Raw genomic sequence first — 17,807 nt, forward strand, 5'->3', positions numbered from 1 at the left:
TCTGGTATCGCCAACGTTCTGATTGGCGGAATGGTTTCAATGTACAAACACAGCAAATGTGGTACGTATACTACTACACTTCGTCCCCTCGACAACCCGCTCACTGTTCATCCGCGGGTCAACCGCCCGTTAGCAGCGAACCACCAGATTTCGAAGAGACTTGTGCACCTATGGCCGTGCTAGGTCAGTTGCAGTACTCCAAGCAGCACGATTGACCGAGATCGTCGGCGCCATGGCCGCGGAAGACTCCGCCCAAGCCGACCGAGATGCCACCTTAGCACGACTCCAAGAAGTAGAGACAGAGCTTGATCTCTTCAAACTGTCTACTGACCTGGATGATGCCCTGTTGGATGCCAGTCTGGATGAGTATCAGTACGTTTGAACTACTGGAACACCTGTGTTCCGCCGCGTTGCTAACCACGCTGTAGACAATACCTTGACCAACTGGACGCCGCACGAAGCCAGCTAGACACCCTACTTGCCGACACCGCTGCGACATTGGATGAGCTGTCCGACATCTCGGCATCCTTCAAAGCCATCGATGCGCAGACAAAGGCCTTCCAGAGACAGTCAGCACATATACTTGAGGAGCAGCGCCGTGACGACGCCATTGCGCAAGATATTGCCGAGAATCTGCGCTACTATGAACCGCTGGAATGGATTACCCGACGTCTCAACTCCCCTGGTGCTGGGACGTTTGTCAGGAGCAAGGATTTCTCGGATATGCTCATCACGCTGGACGAGTGTATTGACTACATGCAAACGCATCCGAACCATAAAGAGGCCGAGACCTACCGGTCACGATACAGGCTACTGCTTACACGGGCTCTGACGCTGGTGCGGAACACCTTCATGGCCGAAGTGAGGGAAGTGACGAGCGAGGTGGCCGGCAGGATTGCAGCCAAGCAGCTTAACGACACCACCATGTCGGCTTTACTGTATGCGAAATTTCGGGTTGGTGCAGCTGAAATGAAGGAATTGGGCTTGGAGATCCAGAAACGCGCAAACCCTCCGGCAGATGCGGACCCAGACACGGAAGGCGAGTACCAGAGTTTGATGACCGAATTGCACACGACTTTCGCATCATGTCGAGCAAGGCTCATCCTACCGATTGTGCGGAAGCGCCTGGCCGAAATCAGCCAGGCACCTAGTTCCAAGGACCTTGTGCAGTTTGCGCGCACTAGCATCAGCTATGTTCGAGGGGTCTGTCTTGACGAGTTTGAGCTCTGGTCGGAATGGTTCCACGGCTACAGGGGGCTTTATGATTTCCTGGAGTCGGTATGCGAGCCACTTTATGACCATTTACGGCCCCGGATTATCCACGAAAACAAGTTGTCCAAACTTTGTTCGCTAGTGACGCTGCTGCAGACCAGGTATCTCCATGACGAGGAGGACGACGGGCCAGCAGACTTGAACCAGCTAGACTTTTCCGCCCTTATCCAGCCGGCATTGGAAGATGCGCAAACGAGACTGGTCTTTCGTGCCCAGGCCATCTTGCGTGAAGAGATTGAACTTTTCAAGCCCAAACCCGAAGATCTGGACTATCCCAGGCTCATTTCCAGACCCCCAACCTCGGCTACGCAGTTGTCTGGCCGCCGGAAGAACAGTGAACCACTAACACCACTTCCCAAGACACCGGAGATTGTGGATGAAGACTCGGGAGAAGAAGGATCCTTTTCATGGACGATGGCCTCCCGCCGCATCGCGCTACAGAACTGCTACCCGACACTGTCGAAAGCGGTACGCCTCTTGTCCAGGATTTATAGGCTGGTCAATTCATCCGTCTTCGATGATCTGGCGCACCAGATTGTTCACCAGACCACAGTATCTCTGGTTCACGCATCGACGCAAATCTGCTCTCGATCCTCCCAGGCCGATGGCCAGCTGTTTCTCTTGCGACATCTGCTCTTGCTGAAGTCTCAGATTGTCGCGTTTGACATTGAATATGTCACGCCCGACGTGTCCTTTGACTTTTCCGGTGTGGCAAGCACCTTCTACGAGATCCGCGAGCGGGGCGGATTATTCAATCCTCGAAGCTGGATGAAGCTCTTCAGCACAGGCGGCCTCCTTCCCCGAGTGGTCGAGAACATGCTGGACGCCAAAGTCGAGTTGGACGGGCGCCTGCGGACCGTGATCAACGACTTCACGGCCGGCTTCGCTGCGGCCATGACCAAGAATCTACCCAAGGACGTGGACAAGGCCAAGAATTCGAAGAACAGTGCTGCCCTTGGCGACGCCGTCTCCGCGACCCGCAAGCATATTGAGAAGGAGGTGCCTATCCTTCGAGCCAAGCTGGAGCAGTACCTCGACGACATGCGGACTCGCGAAACGCTCGTGGCCGCGGTGGAAGATCAAGTCCTGCAAATCTATGAGACCTTCTTTGACAGTTACACGAGTCGATCGGCTCCAGGCGCCAATGGCAAGGTCAACGGAGCCAGCCAGATCTCGCGCAAGGGCAAGAGTCCCGAAGATGCCGTTTGGGACAGTGACACGTTTGCCGAGTGGGCGGAATCCGTGTTCAATGTTGCATTGCCCAATGCGGAAGAGGAGGACGATGATGATGATGATGCGAGTCGGCCTGCTTCCCGGAGTTTGTCCAGGAGTCGTAGTTCATAAGGAGTTTTGAATGCCAGTGGGTGGTCGATTGATTAGATAGAAATAGCATCAGACCGGCAAAATCTGGCCTGAAAGACGAGCTGAAAACGTTTCAATCGACAGCAGCAGGCTGAGGCTGCCCTCGTAGATTGACCTTTCCACGTCCCACGCCGCCCTGAAGCTTTTGCGCCCTTTCGATCCACGTCTTGGCGGCCTCCCCTACGCCGCCGGACATGGCACATTCGCGCTCCAACAAGGCACTGATTTTGCTCCGTAGAGCATTGGCATTAGAATTACTGGTTTCTGATGACGAAGACGGGGTTGGTGTTGTGGCGGCGGCCGCTCTTCGTCTGTTGCCCACAATGCCGATGTTTCTGGTACTTGGGATTCTCATCAAAGTCAACTCGACTTGAAAGCCAACCTCCTCAGCCAACGCGACAGTCTTCCGTGTCAGACACGCATACATTGACTTGTCATCTGTATGATTTGCGGCTTTGACTTTGGCGGCTCTTAAGGCTTTTAGATCGCCTGTTTCGGGTTGGGGCTCAGCGTCACCATCGTTCGGTAATTGCGTTGATGGTCCCGGTCTGATTTCGCTAGGCCAATACCGATGTTTCGCCCCACTAAAAGCATGCGAGCAGCACGGAATAGACAAGAAAGGAAGCGGGTTTTGAGGGTCTGACAGGGCCGCCAGGAGGGGTGTCCAGGGCGTGAGTTCGTCGGCATGATTAGAGATGATGAATTTACCAGGCTCAAAGATGCCGTTGTGGACTTTGGTATTGCTGAGCAAGTCGGCGGTGCTGTCGCTGCCGTTGTCGTTGGTGTTGGTGGCTGTAATGTAATAGTGGTACTGGTCGAGAAACGGCTGCGGAACACAAATCATTTCGTCCAAGAACTCGTCGATACCCAAAACCTGCCACGTCTTGCGTTTACGGGCGTCAAATCCGCGGCCCCGGTAGCCCTCTTTGATGAGAATATATGTCAGCACGCCGTTGCCGCATGCAAGGTCGACGAAGCCCGGAAATTTTGCAGAGTCAGGGTACATCTGCTTCCAGAGCTCAATGACAAAGGCGGCGATGGACAAGTCTTCGAAGACATGCTTGGACGGCTCAGTGCTTTCGACCCATCGGGATATCAGGTCTGGAGCATACTCTTGCTTTAACCGTGTGTATGTGTTTTGAACCACGTGTTGTGGCAGTATGGTGTCTTTGAGTGCTGAGGGTGCTAGAGATGCGTCTACTGCGGAGAGGGGGATGGAAACGGAGACGCTCCCATCGGGTTCGGGTTTGGGACCGTGCTTTTCGGGCGCTGGGTTCTTTGCGAGTCGAAGAAATGTGCGAAGCAGTGATATGAATGTGCGGTGTAAGCGTGGGGGTAGGGAATCAGCAGTAGGAGTCGGGCCAGAGTTTGTGTTTGTGTCTGTTCTTGAGGACTTGAAAGGCAGGAAATGCACTGAAAGCGTTGCATTGTTGTCGGTACCGGTGCCGGTGTGCTGGTAGAAATATGCCAGGGTCTGGACTGGTGGATGGTACCATGGCATGTCGGCCTCAGAGTCGACTAGAGGCATATAGACGACAATAATGTCGCTCCTGGCAGTGGCCACCGAGTGTCGCTTCTCCGCTTCGTCTCCAGCCCCTGATTCTGCCAGTCGCTGGTGACGATGGTAGATATGGCACCATTGGTCGAGGGCGCGGTCGAGTTGCGGTTTGCGCGGGATGAGTCTCCTCAACACCCTTCGCTTCAGGATGGCTCCCTCCAGCTTGGGAGCCTGTGCATCGATGTCGACGCCGACGTCGACTTGAACAACTTCATATTCATGTGCACTCTCCGCATCGAGAGACTCAGACTCTCCGTTCGTGAACCCGCATTGCCGTTCTCGGTCATGCACGGTCTGCAGGATCCCGGCACTGTCATAGAGTATGTCGGCACGGAAGAGATGCGTCGAGTTCAAGTTCGGGTTTTCCAGCAGCAGGTCGGTGACTTGCATGAATTTATCTCCGGTCAGCCATGGGCAGTCTTGTTGGTACTCTGGGCCGGTGCACCAGTGGCCGGCTTCCGACTTCAGTGTCATGCCTAGACTGGCAGTAGGCTCGAGTTTCTGAACACGGTCCTCGTTCAGTCCATGTTTGTTGCAGATGCAGAAGCCTCCTCCAGTCGTGGCTTTTCACATAGGTATGCAATCCAAGTGAGCTGGAAGGAGACAGCCCAGCCCTAGGAGTCTTGCCGTTCAAATTCAGCCTTTGGACCTACCTATATTTGTCCTTGCAGTAGCAGCAAGGCTGAATGGTTAGAGGGCAACCTTCCTTGGCGTCGGCAACCACGATTTCTCCCGAAACAAAAATAACATGCCCGTGTGCAACACGACAAGCGGAAGACACAGGCTCTGATTCAGAAAGAAATAATAGCTTGGACAAAAAGACAAAAGGCCAAAAAGCTAATCGCCCGCGGAGAGGCTCGAACTCTCAACCTTGAGATTATTTTATCATAAAAGTCTCACGCGCTGACCAATTGTGCCACGCGGGCCATAGGCGGATTCATTCACAATCTGTGACGAATTTGACGGTCAATTTTTGGCGCTTGCAAAAAATAACTTGTGCATCACGTAAGGTATGAAGAACCGCTCCCTTGCGATTGGTCCCACTACCCGGGAGCAATCGTAAACCCCACTGCACGACTCCGCCACGACTCCTCCACTTGTAGTACCAGAAGCACGGCTCTTCAGCCCATTCTACTGCACATCCACGATTCGAATAGTAATATCGAAACTTCATCTCAGGTAGACCGACTGGAAGTACCAGTTTAAGTCTTGAAGTGCCTCAAGATCTCCATATATGGTTGAGACAGACGACCCTACAGAGACGAGGCTGACCCCACCTGACCGGGGGTCAAAGTGGTCTTCAAGTTTCGGACAGCAATACAGCCAATCTCAAATCGCGTCCCCCTCCCTCACATGGATGTCTCACGATGCACCGGCAGCTCCTCAAAACGCATCCTCCGCTCATCCCCTGTCAGTTCGCTGACAGTTTGCCTGTTCCAGAGGAGCAAGCGCCCGCGTCACATTACGCTTTCATGTGGGAGAAAGCTTGTTACTCCGCAGACAACATGTGGTGCCACTAGTAGTACATACTACACCTCCAACACCGAGGCATTGCTCGGTCGGCTTACTTCAAGTTAACGTCCATAGTCTGGCAAAGCTGTTCTGCTGATTGCAACAATATCAAACAGTGTACCTCATTTCCAACGTGCTGCCTTACCTGCAGGACCTGGGACGTACTTTCAAGAGCGTAGATGGCGACACCTGGGCCGCTCGAGCGCGCGAACCGCGTCCTTAGCACCACTCTCGCGCTCCCCGTCGTGCTGCTGCGCTATGCGGTCGCCGAACCATTGCTGACTGGGTCATTACTCTTCGCCCTCACACGAGCACCCGAGCAGTATCGGCAACGGCTACTCAAGTTGTTACGAGACCGTGGAATCTCCAACGATGCCATTGGCAAGATTGTCCGCTCGCTCAAGATCCTACTCGCAGTTGGTGTCGCGAGCAGGCTGAATGATGGCCTGAACAGACTGGCGTTGAACCATTGGCACTTGAAGAAGCCAGGAGAGCCTTTCAAGTTTGGAGACACGCAGAAAAGCGAACTCATCGTCGTCACCGGAGGATGCAGCGGGTTCGGCTATGAAATGGTCAAGAGTTTCTCCCGACACGCTCGTGTGGCTATCCTCGACATCGCCCCTGTACCGGAGGACCTCGAGATAAGTACGTCAGATTGTTTCTTATATGCCATGGTCGGAATCAGGGCTGTGAAGCGTCTCAAGAGCAGTGTACAAAGGCATGGTCTCGAGTTTGGGCTGTCCATTTTAGATTATCGACGCTATTTCTACCGTTTGCATTTCGTGAATCCCATTTTCTCTCTTGACCTTTTCAGTGGAAAACCAAACTTACCGAACTGTATTTCTAGTTCCCGGCGTGTCCTACTACAAAGTCGACCTTACAGACTTTGCTGCGATCGAGGCCACCGCAGAAACAATTCGCAAAGAGCATGGCCACCCTAGTGTGCTAATCAACAACGCCGGCGTTGGTGAGTGAGGAGTGATGCATCGCAAATTCGCAAGGCTACAGACCACAGATGTCGGCAAGTCAGTCAGCTAACACATTGCGATCCCTGTCCAGGAAGCGGCACGACCGTGATCAACAGCTCGGCCAAGTTGACCGACAGGATTTTCAAAGTCAACCTCGCGTCGCATTTTGTCCTGATCAAGGAGTTTCTTCCTGGCATGCTTGAGGCACGCAAAGGTCATATTGTTACTATAGCCTCCATGGCCAGTTTCTACGCCGCGCCTGGCCTTGTGGATTATTGCTGCACCAAGGTCGGGGCGCTGTTTCTCCACGAAGGTGAGTGGATTGACATATCCATTTAGCAGTATTCCAGTGACCTTGATTACACGTCCCAATCCTCCGTCTTCTCAGTTTGGAAGACTAGAGCCTCAGTATCGTGTCACATCACCCCTCTGTTGTTTCTCTGTTCGTCCAGACCGCCGGGCTGCAAGTGATCCAGACATCAGCGTGACTTCACCTTCCGATTTAGAAAGGGATCAAGTCTAACAACCGTCCTTTCTTTACTAGGTCTCCGAGCCGAACTTCGCTCTGCATATCCCAACGGGAACTGCATCCAGACCACCTGCGTCCACCCCTCCTGGCACAAAACAGGCATTGTGAAACCTTACGAAGAACACCTGACCAACATGGGCGTGCGCCTCGATCCCGCAACCAACGTCAGTGACGCGGTGGTCGAGCAGGTCCTGGCCGCACGGAGTGGACAGGTTTTTGTTCCTCGAAGCGAGAAGCACAGGACTGGTTTGCGCGCTCTGCCCATTTGGGCCCAAGATGTGATAATGTATTGGGCCAACAAAAGGTCGCGGCTGCTCTTCTAAGTTCCGGAGTACGCGTCTGGTCCGAAATGGAATCGAGAAACTGGAATGCGGGAGGTGGAAGGCAGGAATCGAGCGCCGGCTCGCGGGTGTGGTCAATAAGTTGACCCATACGAGCAACCATATGGTCAGGCGAAGGTGTAGGACTACACCCCTGAAAGTCATGACGATTGGGCAGAATGACTTTGCTTTATAGCGATGAAGGACGGGAAATGAAAACAGAAAATGAAGCATATTTGTTTGATCGCCATCCATCTCGCCAGCTATACATACAGTCATTCCAGATGCTTTCGAAACATCTCGTCTATCCACCCCGTGCAGGGAGGATTCCTGGAATATCATCATCATCACCCACCCTGGTAATAACCACTAGTTTGACCCTACGGCCCAACTTTCTTCCATTTGAGCACTCCCCACGTCTTGGTTCCATCCTACAGGAGGCATTAGATATGACATTAGTGCCGGCCCAAACCAGGCTTTAGAGAGTACTGCAACAGCCCAGCACAACAGCGGAAGGAAGGGAACAAAACAGACCTTGTGGACATACGGCTTAACAGGCCGAAGCGTCATGTACAAGACACCACCCTCCTCGCTATACCGTGCCAACCTGGTCTGGTGCTTGCCAATCCAGTTTGGATTGTGGGCAATCTCGACAGTCGTATGCCAGAGCAATTCTCCTGAGTTGTTGTCCCTTTCGTGAACTTCCATCGGCCCGGCATATGTGGTCAAATTCCGCCCAATCCGCAATACATCCTCGTTCGAAGCCTGGCTCCAGTCATCGGATGGCAGTGGCGGCGTTAAGCATGATGGCGTAACGAGAATGGCGGATAGATACCCTGATTGGGAAATGACCACTTTGCCTAGGGGTTTGTCGCCGTGTGGACGGGAGACGAGCTTGCCCTCAGGTCCTTCCGAGTCGTACATTTCCCAGGAGATTAGGGTCCATACTCCGGCGAGCTTGTCGCGATGCTTTTCGAAGACGTTCGTCATGCTGGTGAGTACCAGGTTAGGTAGGTAGTCTTAGAGTGTGTGCCAGATATATTTTATTTAGTATGGAGATCTGATGTGTGTAGAGTAATCGGGTGCAGTATGTAGGTACACTCAGCCACCATCGACGGAGACTTGGAACTTAACTTTATAAAGGAGGAAGACAGCCCCTCCATGCCCAGGGACTGCCTAGGTCTTCACTTTTGAGACGCCGCCGAGGCATAGTCATCACTCGATGCGGAGATCAGTGACGGGGCTGAGGGCGGGCATGACCACAGAATGGTGATGGAGTAGATAAGCTCGGTATAGAACATGAAACTCCCTTGCAAGGCTTACCTAATCAGTGTAATACACGCGCTTCTCTCGCAGAGCCACCAATATACTGTACATGCGTGCGAATTACAGTTCTCTTCGTCCCACTGGATCTGGTGTTGTCCCATGGTACCGCTGAAGTAGTCCTCCGTAGCGCCGGTCTCGGCCAAATATGGCGGAGTACAAAGCGCCGAATGGAAAATATATTCTCAAGTTCGACGTCAAGTCGCTCGCTGCCCGCATGTCGAAATCGTGTCAAAAGTCCCAGTTGTGAACGAGATAAACGCTACGTTACCCTGCGCATCCCTCTAAGACTGTCAGCGCGACTAGGTCTTTTTAAAGAACGTCAGCGCTTTCAAAATGCTGGACGCCTTCGAAATCCTGACCACCTCCGGCGTGGTGCTGTGGTCCAGATCAAGTTCAAAAGTTGGGGCGACCGCAGTCAACTCTCTGATCAACGACGTCTTTATTGAGGAGAAAGTTCGACTCTCATCAACGACTTCCGGACATCCTGCATACAAGCACGACAAATACACATTGAAATATGCTCTCGTCAAGGACCTGGGCCTCATGTTTGTGGCCGTGTACCAATCTCTCCTGCATCTCACGTGGGTCGACAAGCTACTCGACGACGTCCGAACCATATTCGTGGAGGTATATCGGGGCCAGTTGGAGGAACTAGACTATGCGGTATTGAAATATCCCTTTGACAAATATTTCGATGAAGAGCTGCGTCGACTGGACCAAAGCACGGGCGGAGCGGTCAGCACCGAAGCCCCTCGTGTGGAAGTGCAGGAGGAAAAGAAGACTAGTGCAGAAGAGGCGGACACTGGAGGTCCCCCACCGCCGGAAATGCCTCAGCTTCTCCAGGCACAGCCGCGAGCTGTGCCGGTGGTCGGTGCGGATTCCCGACAGGAGAGTCCTGCTCAGTCGCCCGACCCATCCCGCCCGACCACGCCTCTGCCAGGACACCTACTAGCAGAAAAGGCAAGACCGGCAAGTCGTGGATCGCGCAGGGCAAGAAAGTCGGCGCATGCCGCAGCTACAAACGCTCCTGCTTCTGGAGATGAGACTTCGAGAACCAGGACACCGCAAAAAGCCGCCAAAAAGGGACGAGTATGGGGTCCGGACGGAATGGCCGATGAGGCGGACGGCACAAACCTTGACTATTCCGCCATGGACTCTGACGCGACCGGCGATGTTGGTCTCAGATCTCCACCGCCAGAGGCAATTAGCCAAGAAAGCTGGGGCACGAAAAACAAGCAGGGGCAATTTGTCCTAAAGGACCTGGGAGATGAAGTCACGAATATTCTAAAGTCGGCAGACTCGAGCAAGGCCGAGACGGCCAACGGAAGTGGTGCCACGACCAAGCTTGGAGCGATCTCGGGGTATTTCAGAAACATTGTCGGTGGGAAAACGCTGACCAAACAAGACTTGGAGAAGCCGCTGAAGTCGATGGAGGAGCACCTCATCAACAAGAATGTGGCCCGTGACGCCGCAGTTCGGATATGTCAAGTGGTCGAAGAGGAAATGGTTGGGAAACGGACAGGAGCCTTCGAGTCGATTGACACGGCCTTGCGGCCGGCCCTGGAGACGGCATTAAAGCGGATATTGACCCCCAAGTCGTCCTTGGACCTTCTTCAGCAGATCGAAACCATTACAAAGCCCTCGGGAGTCAAAGCCAAACCGCGCCCTTTTGTCATCACCATTCTCGGAGTCAATGGTGTCGGCAAGTCGACCAACCTTTCCAAACTCTGCTATTTTTTGCTGCAGAACAACTATCGCGTCCTCATTGCGGCGGGCGATACATTTAGGTCAGGCGCGGTGGAACAGTTGAACGTCCATGTGCGCAATCTGAAGGAGCTGACGGCTCGGGAGAACCTGGGTGCTGTTGATATTTACGAACGTGGGTACGGGAAAGATGCAGCCAACGTGGCCAAAGATGCCGTTGCGTTCGCCTCGGCCAATGATTACCAGGTCGTGCTGATCGACACCGCGGGGAGAGCGCACACCAACACGCAACTCATGGCGTCACTGGAGAAACTGGTCGACCTCGCGAAACCGGACCTGATTTTGCAAGTGGCAGAGGCCTTGGTCGGCAATGATTCGGTGGGGCAGGCGCAGAACTTCACAAAAGCATTGGGAAAGAACCGCAAACTCGACGGCTTCATCGTGTCCAAGATAGATACCGTGGGTTCGGGTATTGGGACCATGATCAGTTTGGTCCATGCCACTTCTGTGCCCGTGCAGTTTATTGGCGTGGGTCAGCACTATGGAGATCTTAGACAGTTATCGGTGCCATGGGCTGTGAACATGTTGATGAGTTAGGGCTACGAACAAGTTGACGAGTTAGTAAGGACTGTTTAGTTTGAGACGATTCGGATATCGTGTTGGTTGGTCATTTCCCGAAGTGGGCTGGTAGGCATGCCGCATGTCTCAAGAATGACCTGGCGAAGCCTCGTCTGTCTCTTGTTTGAGTGAAATGCCGGCCAGCCGGCTCTAAGGCTCCTAAACGAGACGAACCAAAAAAGACGATGTCTAAAGAGACGATGTCTAAAGAGGAAAATAGGTCTTCAACTACAAGTACACTACGAGATCACTTTTCTAAAACACACACTCGCCACCCCCTGGCCTTTCTGGCCTCCAAACTCAAAGACGGGATACTTGATGGTATCGTAGACTTCGAACCGTCCTTTGCTGTCGTCACTCCCCGTAGCAGTAGGACCAGTAAACCAAGCCACCACCTCGTCTTCCGTCCAGTTACAGCTCGTCACCAACAAGAATCCGCCCGGCTTGACCATGGAAAGAACTTTCGATGGGTAGAGTTCGCAGACGCGGCGTTCAGTGGTGGTGGTAGAATGAGAATATGTTGGGTCCGTCGGCACTTGAACCGTCGCCGACGACAAAGAAATGGCATCAAACGTGCCCTTATCCAGTACCAAGTCGAATCCGTGAGAAGAAACTGGCCACCATGACTGCGTTGTGGGGTCGTCGGTTATTAAATCGAGGACGTGGAATGAGATATTTGCTGAAACTGATGCTGTTGCTGACGACGAGGAGGAAAAGTATTGTCTCGCCAATTTCCTCGCCAACTCAATACTCTGGCTTGAATAGTCGACGCCGACCATGGGCCCCGTGTATCCGCCTTCGAGTCGAAGAGAGAACAGGGCGCTGCCGTTGCCGGTGCCGAGGTCTAGGACTGTAGGAGCTGGACGTCTTTGGTCCTGTTGTTGCGGTTCTGTTGAAGTTGAGGTTGAGGTTGTTGAGTTTGTGGGTCCGGTGTAATTCGGGGAAAGGGGAAATGTCGTAGATGTCAGAAAGGCGAGTGTCTTTGCTGGGGCGCCGACGTCGTCGAACCACGATTCTAGCTCGGATGGATCCGGAGGACTGTTGCCGTTGCCATTATCGTTGTTGTCATTGTCGTCGTCCTCGGTATTTGGATCGTCAGCATCATCATCATTGTCTAGATCGTTCTGATAGTATCTATCCCAACTGGTAAATTGGTCAAAAAGGGAAAAGTTAAATTGGACCACAGCAGATAATTTGTGACTGCTCTTTTTTTCCAGAAACAGATAGATGGAAAAGAAGGGAGAAATAAGGTAAGAGGAACAAGAATAAACCAAACGAGGGCGAACTTACTATTCTTTTGTTCCGAGCTCGCTGGGATCGAGATGGATTGGATGGGACGGGGCCGAAGTTGAAGACATATTATGATGACCTGCAGGACGCTAACAAGCGCGGGAGAACAGGATCTGTCAAGAAGGCTGCATACAGCGAAGGAAAGTAACTGTATAATTTGATGATAGTCTGTTGGTCTGATGCCTCCCTCTCCCAGACAGACACTGGTCGTTGACCGAAAAGAACGAAACTTCAAATACAGTCTAATCTAATCTAATCGAGGTGATCGGTCTAATCTAATCTCAGATCCGACTCCACTCGCGATGCATGTTCAGCCTCGCAGCCTCAGCCTCGCGCGGAGAGATTTTGTGCACCACTGTTCCTGTTAGGCAGTCGACCGGATTCTCACTGATTGCCCTCGAGTTTCCATGCCTCATGTGTCTATCAATGTCACACAAGGATCTCCACAGGATGAGTACATCTTGAGAAAACACACAGCAATACGAACCTATGCGGTGCCGTCACCACCCCCGTATATCAAGTACAGATTATCGAACAGGAAGCCGATTGAAACGGACATGGAATGAAATGAATTGAACAGATTGGCAAAATGTACCCGTCACGCATCTCGGTTCCCACACCCCCGACACCAGAAACCGAAGACATCTTCTCCTCTGCTCTGGCGAGTCTGTTCACGGACGACACGCAAAACAGCCACGGCACTCCCGGATCCAGTGTGACCTACCATTCCCCCCGATTCGGAACCATCAGTCTCCGCATCCCTGCTCACCCGGACGTCGAGGAAGGGAGGAAACTGTTTGCGCATTATCTGTGGAATGCGGGTGTTATTGCGGCGGATGCAATTGAGACGGCTAGTCAAGAGCAGCAGCGCGATGATGATCCTTCCGCGAGTGATCTGAACCAGGTTCTCTGGGACAAAAAGTACTGGGATGTAAGAGGGAATCGAGTCCTCGAGTTGGGCGCTGGTACGTGATGAAAAGAAAAATGAGCCCAAACGGGGAACACGACACAATCCAACACCACACCTCTTACCATGATGTATGTTTCCTTGGAGAGAGACTTGGATCGTGGTTCTTTGCGATGTGATGCTGTTATACCCTACCTTACCCTGACATCCCTCCCCTCAGACAGAAAAGGTTTCTTCCAAGAATGGTTGTGTGAAATTAGTTGTACTTCGTTTCCGTTTCCGTTCCTGTTTCCGATTCTTCTGTGCTGACGTGCTTTTTCAACGACTACAGGAACCGCACTTCCATCAATCGTTTCCGCACTATCAGGCGCTTCAGTGACCACCATCACCGATCATCCGTCCTCGCCTGCCCTGACCACAGGTGCGATTGAGCAGAATGTTCGAGACAATGTCGTGAAACGACGACAGCAACAAACCAAAACCGACAACGACAATGCCAACACAAACGCCAACCCACTTGATGATATCACCACCAGTACCAGTACCATCCAGCCAAATCAGCCAAATGAATCAACCTCAGTATCACCATCAACCTCAGTATCTATACCTACGCCTATAACCGATTCTACCTCTATCTCTGCACCAGACCGAAAAGTCAAAGAAGGCCAAGGCCAAGTCCAAGACCGAACCCAAGTCCAAGTCTACGGCTACACATGGGGCACCCACAAAATGTACCTCCCCAACACCTACGGCAAACCCGCTTTTGGACCCGACCAACCAGGCCCCAACAGCTACGACAAAATCATTATTGCTGATTGTCTGTGGATGCCTTCGCAACATGTGAATTTGGTCAAGACGGTTTTGAGGTATTTACGAAGTGAACCGTCAACTTCCACAACTTATCCTCCGACCACCTCAACCTCCACCTCAACCTCCACCTCCACCTCCACCACCACCACATCTTCTACTAGTCCTTCAACAGACGCATATTCAACCGTGGCAGTGACAGATTCTAGCACACCATGCGCCCTCGTAATCGCCGGCTTCCACACCGGCCGCGGCATCGTGCGGCACTTTTTCGAAGTCGCGACCGGTGAATGGATAGATACACAGTCGGAGACTCCAACTCCTCCAGAAGAAGACGGAGACCAAGACCCAGAACTCACACAAGTTCAAGGCCAATTACGAGCTGCAGAAATATTCGAGATCGACGTCAATGGGGCTCGCAGGCCATGGCTGCCCGTCCGGGAGGGTGAGACGAAAGACCAGGCTAAGAGATGGTGTGTTGTGGCTGTTTTGGTTAGAAGATAATAATAATAATAACAAAAACAAACACACTATATTGTCCTGTCCTGTCCTGACCACTACTCCGACGAAAGTCGGTCTGCATTCGCCAATCCCAAATGGCATGTGCATACCGTAAGTACCAACGTACAGTAGCATTGACGACTCGGACTCTCAGATATCAAACGGCGCCAGCCAGTGCATATGTGGCAACAAGGATCGCCAAAGGATATAGCCCAAAAAATCGAGAAAGGTTACTGGTACTGCACTGTATGCAACAAACAAAGCAGATGCTGTAAATAGGTTCACTGCATGTCAAAGAGCAAAATCTGCCTGCCTTTCAGGTTTCAGTTTCAGGCATCATGTACTGTAGCATTCAACTTGACTACTGCCGCTGTACCTCGTAACCTTGAGGACCATACGGACGATTCAGGTCGATTTCCATTTCGAATCGTTAGGCAGTCTCCACATCAGTCTCCTTGAGAAAAGTTGAAGTCAGTCCATCCCGAAAGACAAACGGTCAATTCCCATCTTCATTTCATGTGATGTCGGCCTCTGAGACACCACGGCCCATCAGACGCTCATCTCGAAGTCTGATGTATTTCCTTCTTTCGTATGGCTTGTCCCTGAGAGACCACCGCTCCGATGCTCATGTCGAAAGTTTGATGTATTTCCACGCCCTGCCTAATGCCATGCCACGAACCCATATGCGCCATATTGTATCGACAACCCGGTACCCATCCCATCATGCCCGATACCATGTGCCACACAAACCGAACCAAACCCGATCGACCCCAGACGCCGCGCTAAACTGCTATGCTCATACAAAGACATTAAAGCGAAGGGTTAAACCTCGTCAGTGTGGGAGAAGACGAATGCGTCGGCATCTGAAAACCATATCGTTCGGTTGCTGGTCGTGCCCGTGATGCGTTTGCGCTGGACAAAGTGTCACTTGGCCTGGACTGTTTGGGAGGCGGTTGCTCATCATCATCGCTAAGGGTCAGGTCGATGACGTCGGCTCGCGGTCTTTTATTTTGTCTTGATGCAGATGGTGCAGTCGATTCCTCACGAGAGGAAAGTGGTGGCGTCCGCACACTATGTGGTGTAAGTGCTTCCACCTTGAGCGGGCGGTGTTCTGTCCTTCCTGACATCACAACAAGATCTTCATCGTCATCCTCCTCACTGGGCGTTGGGTTCCCGTTGCGATTTGGGTCGTCGTCGTCCTTCTGCACATGCCATCTTCCATCGGGCTCCACGGCAACGGCATCTATGTCCTGTGGCGTTGAGTTCAATATGTCATTAACATATAGATCCAGTGCCAAGTTTTCCCATGGGGCAGGTTTGTTGCAGATTGGACATGTCCAAGTAGGCGCCTGTTCTTGTAGTTGGAGATATGAGGCTGCATCGAAACATTGATTATGGTTGCACGCGATCGACCGACAAGGAGTGACTATCCGAGTGTAAGCCACCGGATCTTTTAGTGAAAGGACACTCGATGTGGCCACAATGTCGGGGTCCTCGGCCTTTGTGCGCACTGATTTGGTTAGCAGAGAGCTTGTAAAGGGAATGGGTCCAACATACTATCACGTAAGATCTGTTCTTTGCTGATGGTCTTTCCATGTCTGATTTCGGAGACCATGGTGTCAATCGGTTTCTTTGACACCAGATTGACGACCAAAAAGTACTTCTGTTGTGGAGATTTGCCCTATTTAGCATGATAATTCTCGACTTAGAGATCGGACAACAAGGGAACAGAAATCAATGCAATACTGGCGCACCTTCGGGGTCAATGCATAGACCATTTCCACCACATTTGGGTAGGCCGCATGCTTTTTGATGAGATGAGTGATGTCGGCAGGTCTGGTGGAGCCCGGTTTGTTTTTGAGGCCCCGTAGATTCGCCTTTACCTCCTCTGAGTTGCACTTCAGCTCCACGTTATGGGGAAATGCAATGTCGTATTCGCGAGTAAAAGTTGGAAACCCTTCTGCGGCACAAAACACCATGACTCGACATGTCGGGTCTGTTGTAAGCTGTTCTGCAAGCGTCTGGGTGAGTGACACTGTCAGCCGAGCCGTATCCCGCGTTGTCTCTCGAGCTATTTCCAGTCAGTTGGGCATCATGAAGGACGCAGAGTTGAACCCTACCTTTGCACTCGAGCGTCTGTGTGAGCGGCTTGATGATTGTGTAGAAGGGCGAGTTCTTAAATGCTATGCGACCTGTGTCTCCTTGTCAGATACGGCTCTTCTTCCGCAGTTCAGATCAACACTCACTCGGCGCATAGGGGGAATTGGGTGACATTGCATAGGGCGGGGCATGAGGTTTTGGTGAAGCAAATTGAGGCGATGCGGACGAGTTTGGCGTGTGATTCGAGTATGGTGAAGGGTAGGTGTTGGAGTAGGCGGGCGGGAGGCCTCTAACGATCCCGCGCACGCGGTTCAAGCCTGCCTGATCGCCCGCGTTCCGCAGCTTTTCAACGTCTGTCGAAGGTTAGATCGGGGAGCCGCAAAGATGTGGTCGGGGTAGATCCATACGTGCAATTGCTCGTATCTGAAGTTCGCTCTTCACTCCCGACAGAGGCAAGCCTTCAGTCCGTAGCAATGCCTTGAGTTTCTCAACAGTCAATGTCTTGATATAGGCCACGATGGCCTGCACCTGATCCTGCGCCTGCACGTAGCCCGCCATGGTGGAAGGCGTACTCGAGCAGGAGATTCAATCAAAGGTGCGATTGCGGAATCGACAAAATGGGCGGGTTAGCGGTGATACCCGGACATGGTTATCAGTGAAGGTGCGGCGGCGGTTGCCCGGGGGGATTCTTCCTTCAGCTGCGCGGCATAGGCTGGTGGTGAGTGAAGTTGAGGAGAGGTTGTTGAGATCGGGGAGTGCAAATTGGGCTGCAGGACGGAATCAAAGTGTTCTTGGTTCGTGGAAGTGGTGAGTGGTGAGTGAGTGGTTGCCCGTCGGCGATGTGACTGATGCGATTTGCATGCAGCGAGGGCAAATGATATCGGTCGCTGCAGTGCCAGTTTAGTAGTAGTAGTACAGGTAGTAGTGGGTGTCTGTCTGTCTGTCCGCCGCCCGGGGTTCAAGTTCGAGATGCGGCAAATTCTGGCTGGTGGTCCGAGTGCTCCGCCTTAGAGAATTATATTGTCTGGACCGC

General features: G+C 52.4%; 8 protein-coding genes across 9 annotated transcripts; 4 read left to right on the forward strand and 4 right to left on the reverse strand.

The window, feature by feature from the left end:
• Window positions 1-87: 87 nt before the first annotated feature.
• Window positions 88-3,329, forward strand: HMPREF1120_05444 (uncharacterized protein). The gene is made up of 2 exons (XM_009159618.1): window positions 88-372; window positions 429-3,329. The coding sequence occupies exons 1-2, from the start codon at window positions 233-235 to the stop codon at window positions 2,614-2,616; spliced, it is 2,328 nt and encodes a 775-aa protein (XP_009157866.1). The 5' UTR covers window positions 88-232; the 3' UTR covers window positions 2,617-3,329.
• HMPREF1120_05445 (uncharacterized protein) lies at window positions 701-5,052 on the reverse strand. Its single transcript, XM_009159619.1, has one exon. It carries the CDS (start codon window positions 4,664-4,666, stop codon window positions 2,708-2,710), a length of 1,959 nt encoding a protein of 652 aa, XP_009157867.1. The 5' UTR covers window positions 4,667-5,052; the 3' UTR covers window positions 701-2,707.
• A 275-nt stretch (window positions 5,053-5,327) lies between these two features.
• HMPREF1120_05446 (short chain dehydrogenase/reductase) lies at window positions 5,328-7,912 on the forward strand. Its single transcript, XM_009159620.1, has 4 exons — window positions 5,328-6,349; window positions 6,552-6,671; window positions 6,764-6,985; window positions 7,217-7,912. Exons 1-4 carry the CDS (start codon window positions 5,884-5,886, stop codon window positions 7,522-7,524), a joined length of 1,116 nt encoding a protein of 371 aa, XP_009157868.1. The 5' UTR covers window positions 5,328-5,883; the 3' UTR covers window positions 7,525-7,912.
• On the reverse strand, window positions 7,748-9,034 carry HMPREF1120_05447. 2 transcript variants are annotated; one of them, XM_009159621.1, is made up of 3 exons: window positions 8,656-9,034; window positions 8,056-8,512; window positions 7,748-7,952 (listed from the first exon to the last, which is right to left on the reverse strand). In XM_009159621.1, exons 1-3 carry the CDS (start codon window positions 8,682-8,684, stop codon window positions 7,902-7,904), a joined length of 537 nt encoding a protein of 178 aa, XP_009157869.1. In that variant the 5' UTR covers window positions 8,685-9,034; the 3' UTR covers window positions 7,748-7,901. The 2 variants fall into 2 exon arrangements, with proteins under 2 accessions (XP_009157869.1, XP_009157870.1); XM_009159622.1 differs by having other exon boundaries at window positions 8,056-9,034.
• Window positions 8,863-11,525, forward strand: HMPREF1120_05448 (signal recognition particle receptor). Its single transcript, XM_009159623.1, has one exon. It carries the CDS (start codon window positions 9,181-9,183, stop codon window positions 11,146-11,148), a length of 1,968 nt encoding a protein of 655 aa, XP_009157871.1. The 5' UTR covers window positions 8,863-9,180; the 3' UTR covers window positions 11,149-11,525.
• On the reverse strand, window positions 11,315-12,653 carry HMPREF1120_05449 (uncharacterized protein). The gene is made up of 2 exons (XM_009159624.1): window positions 12,460-12,653; window positions 11,315-12,312 (listed from the first exon to the last, which is right to left on the reverse strand). Exons 1-2 carry the CDS (start codon window positions 12,525-12,527, stop codon window positions 11,409-11,411), a joined length of 972 nt encoding a protein of 323 aa, XP_009157872.1. The 5' UTR covers window positions 12,528-12,653; the 3' UTR covers window positions 11,315-11,408.
• Window positions 12,185-14,708, forward strand: HMPREF1120_05450 (uncharacterized protein). The gene is made up of 3 exons (XM_009159625.1): window positions 12,185-12,419; window positions 12,570-13,424; window positions 13,698-14,708. Exons 2-3 carry the CDS (start codon window positions 13,049-13,051, stop codon window positions 14,675-14,677), a joined length of 1,356 nt encoding a protein of 451 aa, XP_009157873.1. The 5' UTR covers window positions 12,185-12,419; window positions 12,570-13,048; the 3' UTR covers window positions 14,678-14,708.
• Window positions 14,658-17,781, reverse strand: HMPREF1120_05451 (uncharacterized protein). Its single transcript, XM_009159626.1, has 6 exons — window positions 17,182-17,781; window positions 16,921-17,127; window positions 16,795-16,866; window positions 16,429-16,745; window positions 16,232-16,337; window positions 14,658-16,184 (listed from the first exon to the last, which is right to left on the reverse strand). Exons 1-6 carry the CDS (start codon window positions 17,330-17,332, stop codon window positions 15,484-15,486), a joined length of 1,554 nt encoding a protein of 517 aa, XP_009157874.1. The 5' UTR covers window positions 17,333-17,781; the 3' UTR covers window positions 14,658-15,483.
• Window positions 17,782-17,807: the final 26 nt, after the last annotated feature.

The sequence above is a fragment of the Exophiala dermatitidis genome (genome assembly GCF_000230625.1).
Source record: "Exophiala dermatitidis NIH/UT8656 unplaced genomic scaffold supercont1.4, whole genome shotgun sequence".
NCBI classification, from domain to species: domain Eukaryota; kingdom Fungi; phylum Ascomycota; class Eurotiomycetes; order Chaetothyriales; family Herpotrichiellaceae; genus Exophiala; species Exophiala dermatitidis.

Coding starts and splice junctions, on each gene's coding strand:
- HMPREF1120_05446 (XM_009159620.1), top strand. CDS start 5,884: ATGGCGACACCTGGGCCGCTCGAGCGCGCGAACCGCGTCCTTAGCACC. Junction 6,672..6,763: donor AATCAACAACGCCGGCGTTG/GTGAGTGAGGAG, acceptor ATCCCTGTCCAG/GAAGCGGCACGACCGTGATC. Junction 6,986..7,216: donor GGCGCTGTTTCTCCACGAAG/GTGAGTGGATTG, acceptor TTTCTTTACTAG/GTCTCCGAGCCGAACTTCGC.
- HMPREF1120_05449 (XM_009159624.1), bottom strand. CDS start 12,527: ATGTCTTCAACTTCGGCCCCGTCCCATCCAATCCATCTCGATCCCAGC. Junction 12,313..12,459: donor GAGCTCGGAACAAAAGAATA/GTAAGTTCGCCC, acceptor CCAATTTACCAG/TTGGGATAGATACTATCAGA.
- HMPREF1120_05450 (XM_009159625.1), top strand. CDS start 13,049: ATGTACCCGTCACGCATCTCGGTTCCCACACCCCCGACACCAGAAACC. Junction 13,425..13,697: donor AGTCCTCGAGTTGGGCGCTG/GTACGTGATGAA, acceptor CAACGACTACAG/GAACCGCACTTCCATCAATC.
- HMPREF1120_05448 (XM_009159623.1), top strand. CDS start 9,181: ATGCTGGACGCCTTCGAAATCCTGACCACCTCCGGCGTGGTGCTGTGG.
- HMPREF1120_05444 (XM_009159618.1), top strand. CDS start 233: ATGGCCGCGGAAGACTCCGCCCAAGCCGACCGAGATGCCACCTTAGCA. Junction 373..428: donor GCCAGTCTGGATGAGTATCA/GTACGTTTGAAC, acceptor ACCACGCTGTAG/ACAATACCTTGACCAACTGG.
- HMPREF1120_05451 (XM_009159626.1), bottom strand. CDS start 17,332: ATGGCGGGCTACGTGCAGGCGCAGGATCAGGTGCAGGCCATCGTGGCC. Junction 17,128..17,181: donor TCAGATACGAGCAATTGCAC/GTATGGATCTAC, acceptor AACCTTCGACAG/ACGTTGAAAAGCTGCGGAAC. Junction 16,338..16,428: donor TCTATGCATTGACCCCGAAG/GTGCGCCAGTAT, acceptor TCTCCACAACAG/AAGTACTTTTTGGTCGTCAA.
- HMPREF1120_05447 (XM_009159621.1), bottom strand. CDS start 8,684: ATGGAGGGGCTGTCTTCCTCCTTTATAAA. Junction 8,513..8,655: donor CTGTCTTCCTCCTTTATAAA/GTTAAGTTCCAA, acceptor GGTACTCACCAG/CATGACGAACGTCTTCGAAA. Junction 7,953..8,055: donor TTAAGCCGTATGTCCACAAG/GTCTGTTTTGTT, acceptor TGCCTCCTGTAG/GATGGAACCAAGACGTGGGG.
- HMPREF1120_05445 (XM_009159619.1), bottom strand. CDS start 4,666: ATGACACTGAAGTCGGAAGCCGGCCACTGGTGCACCGGCCCAGAGTAC.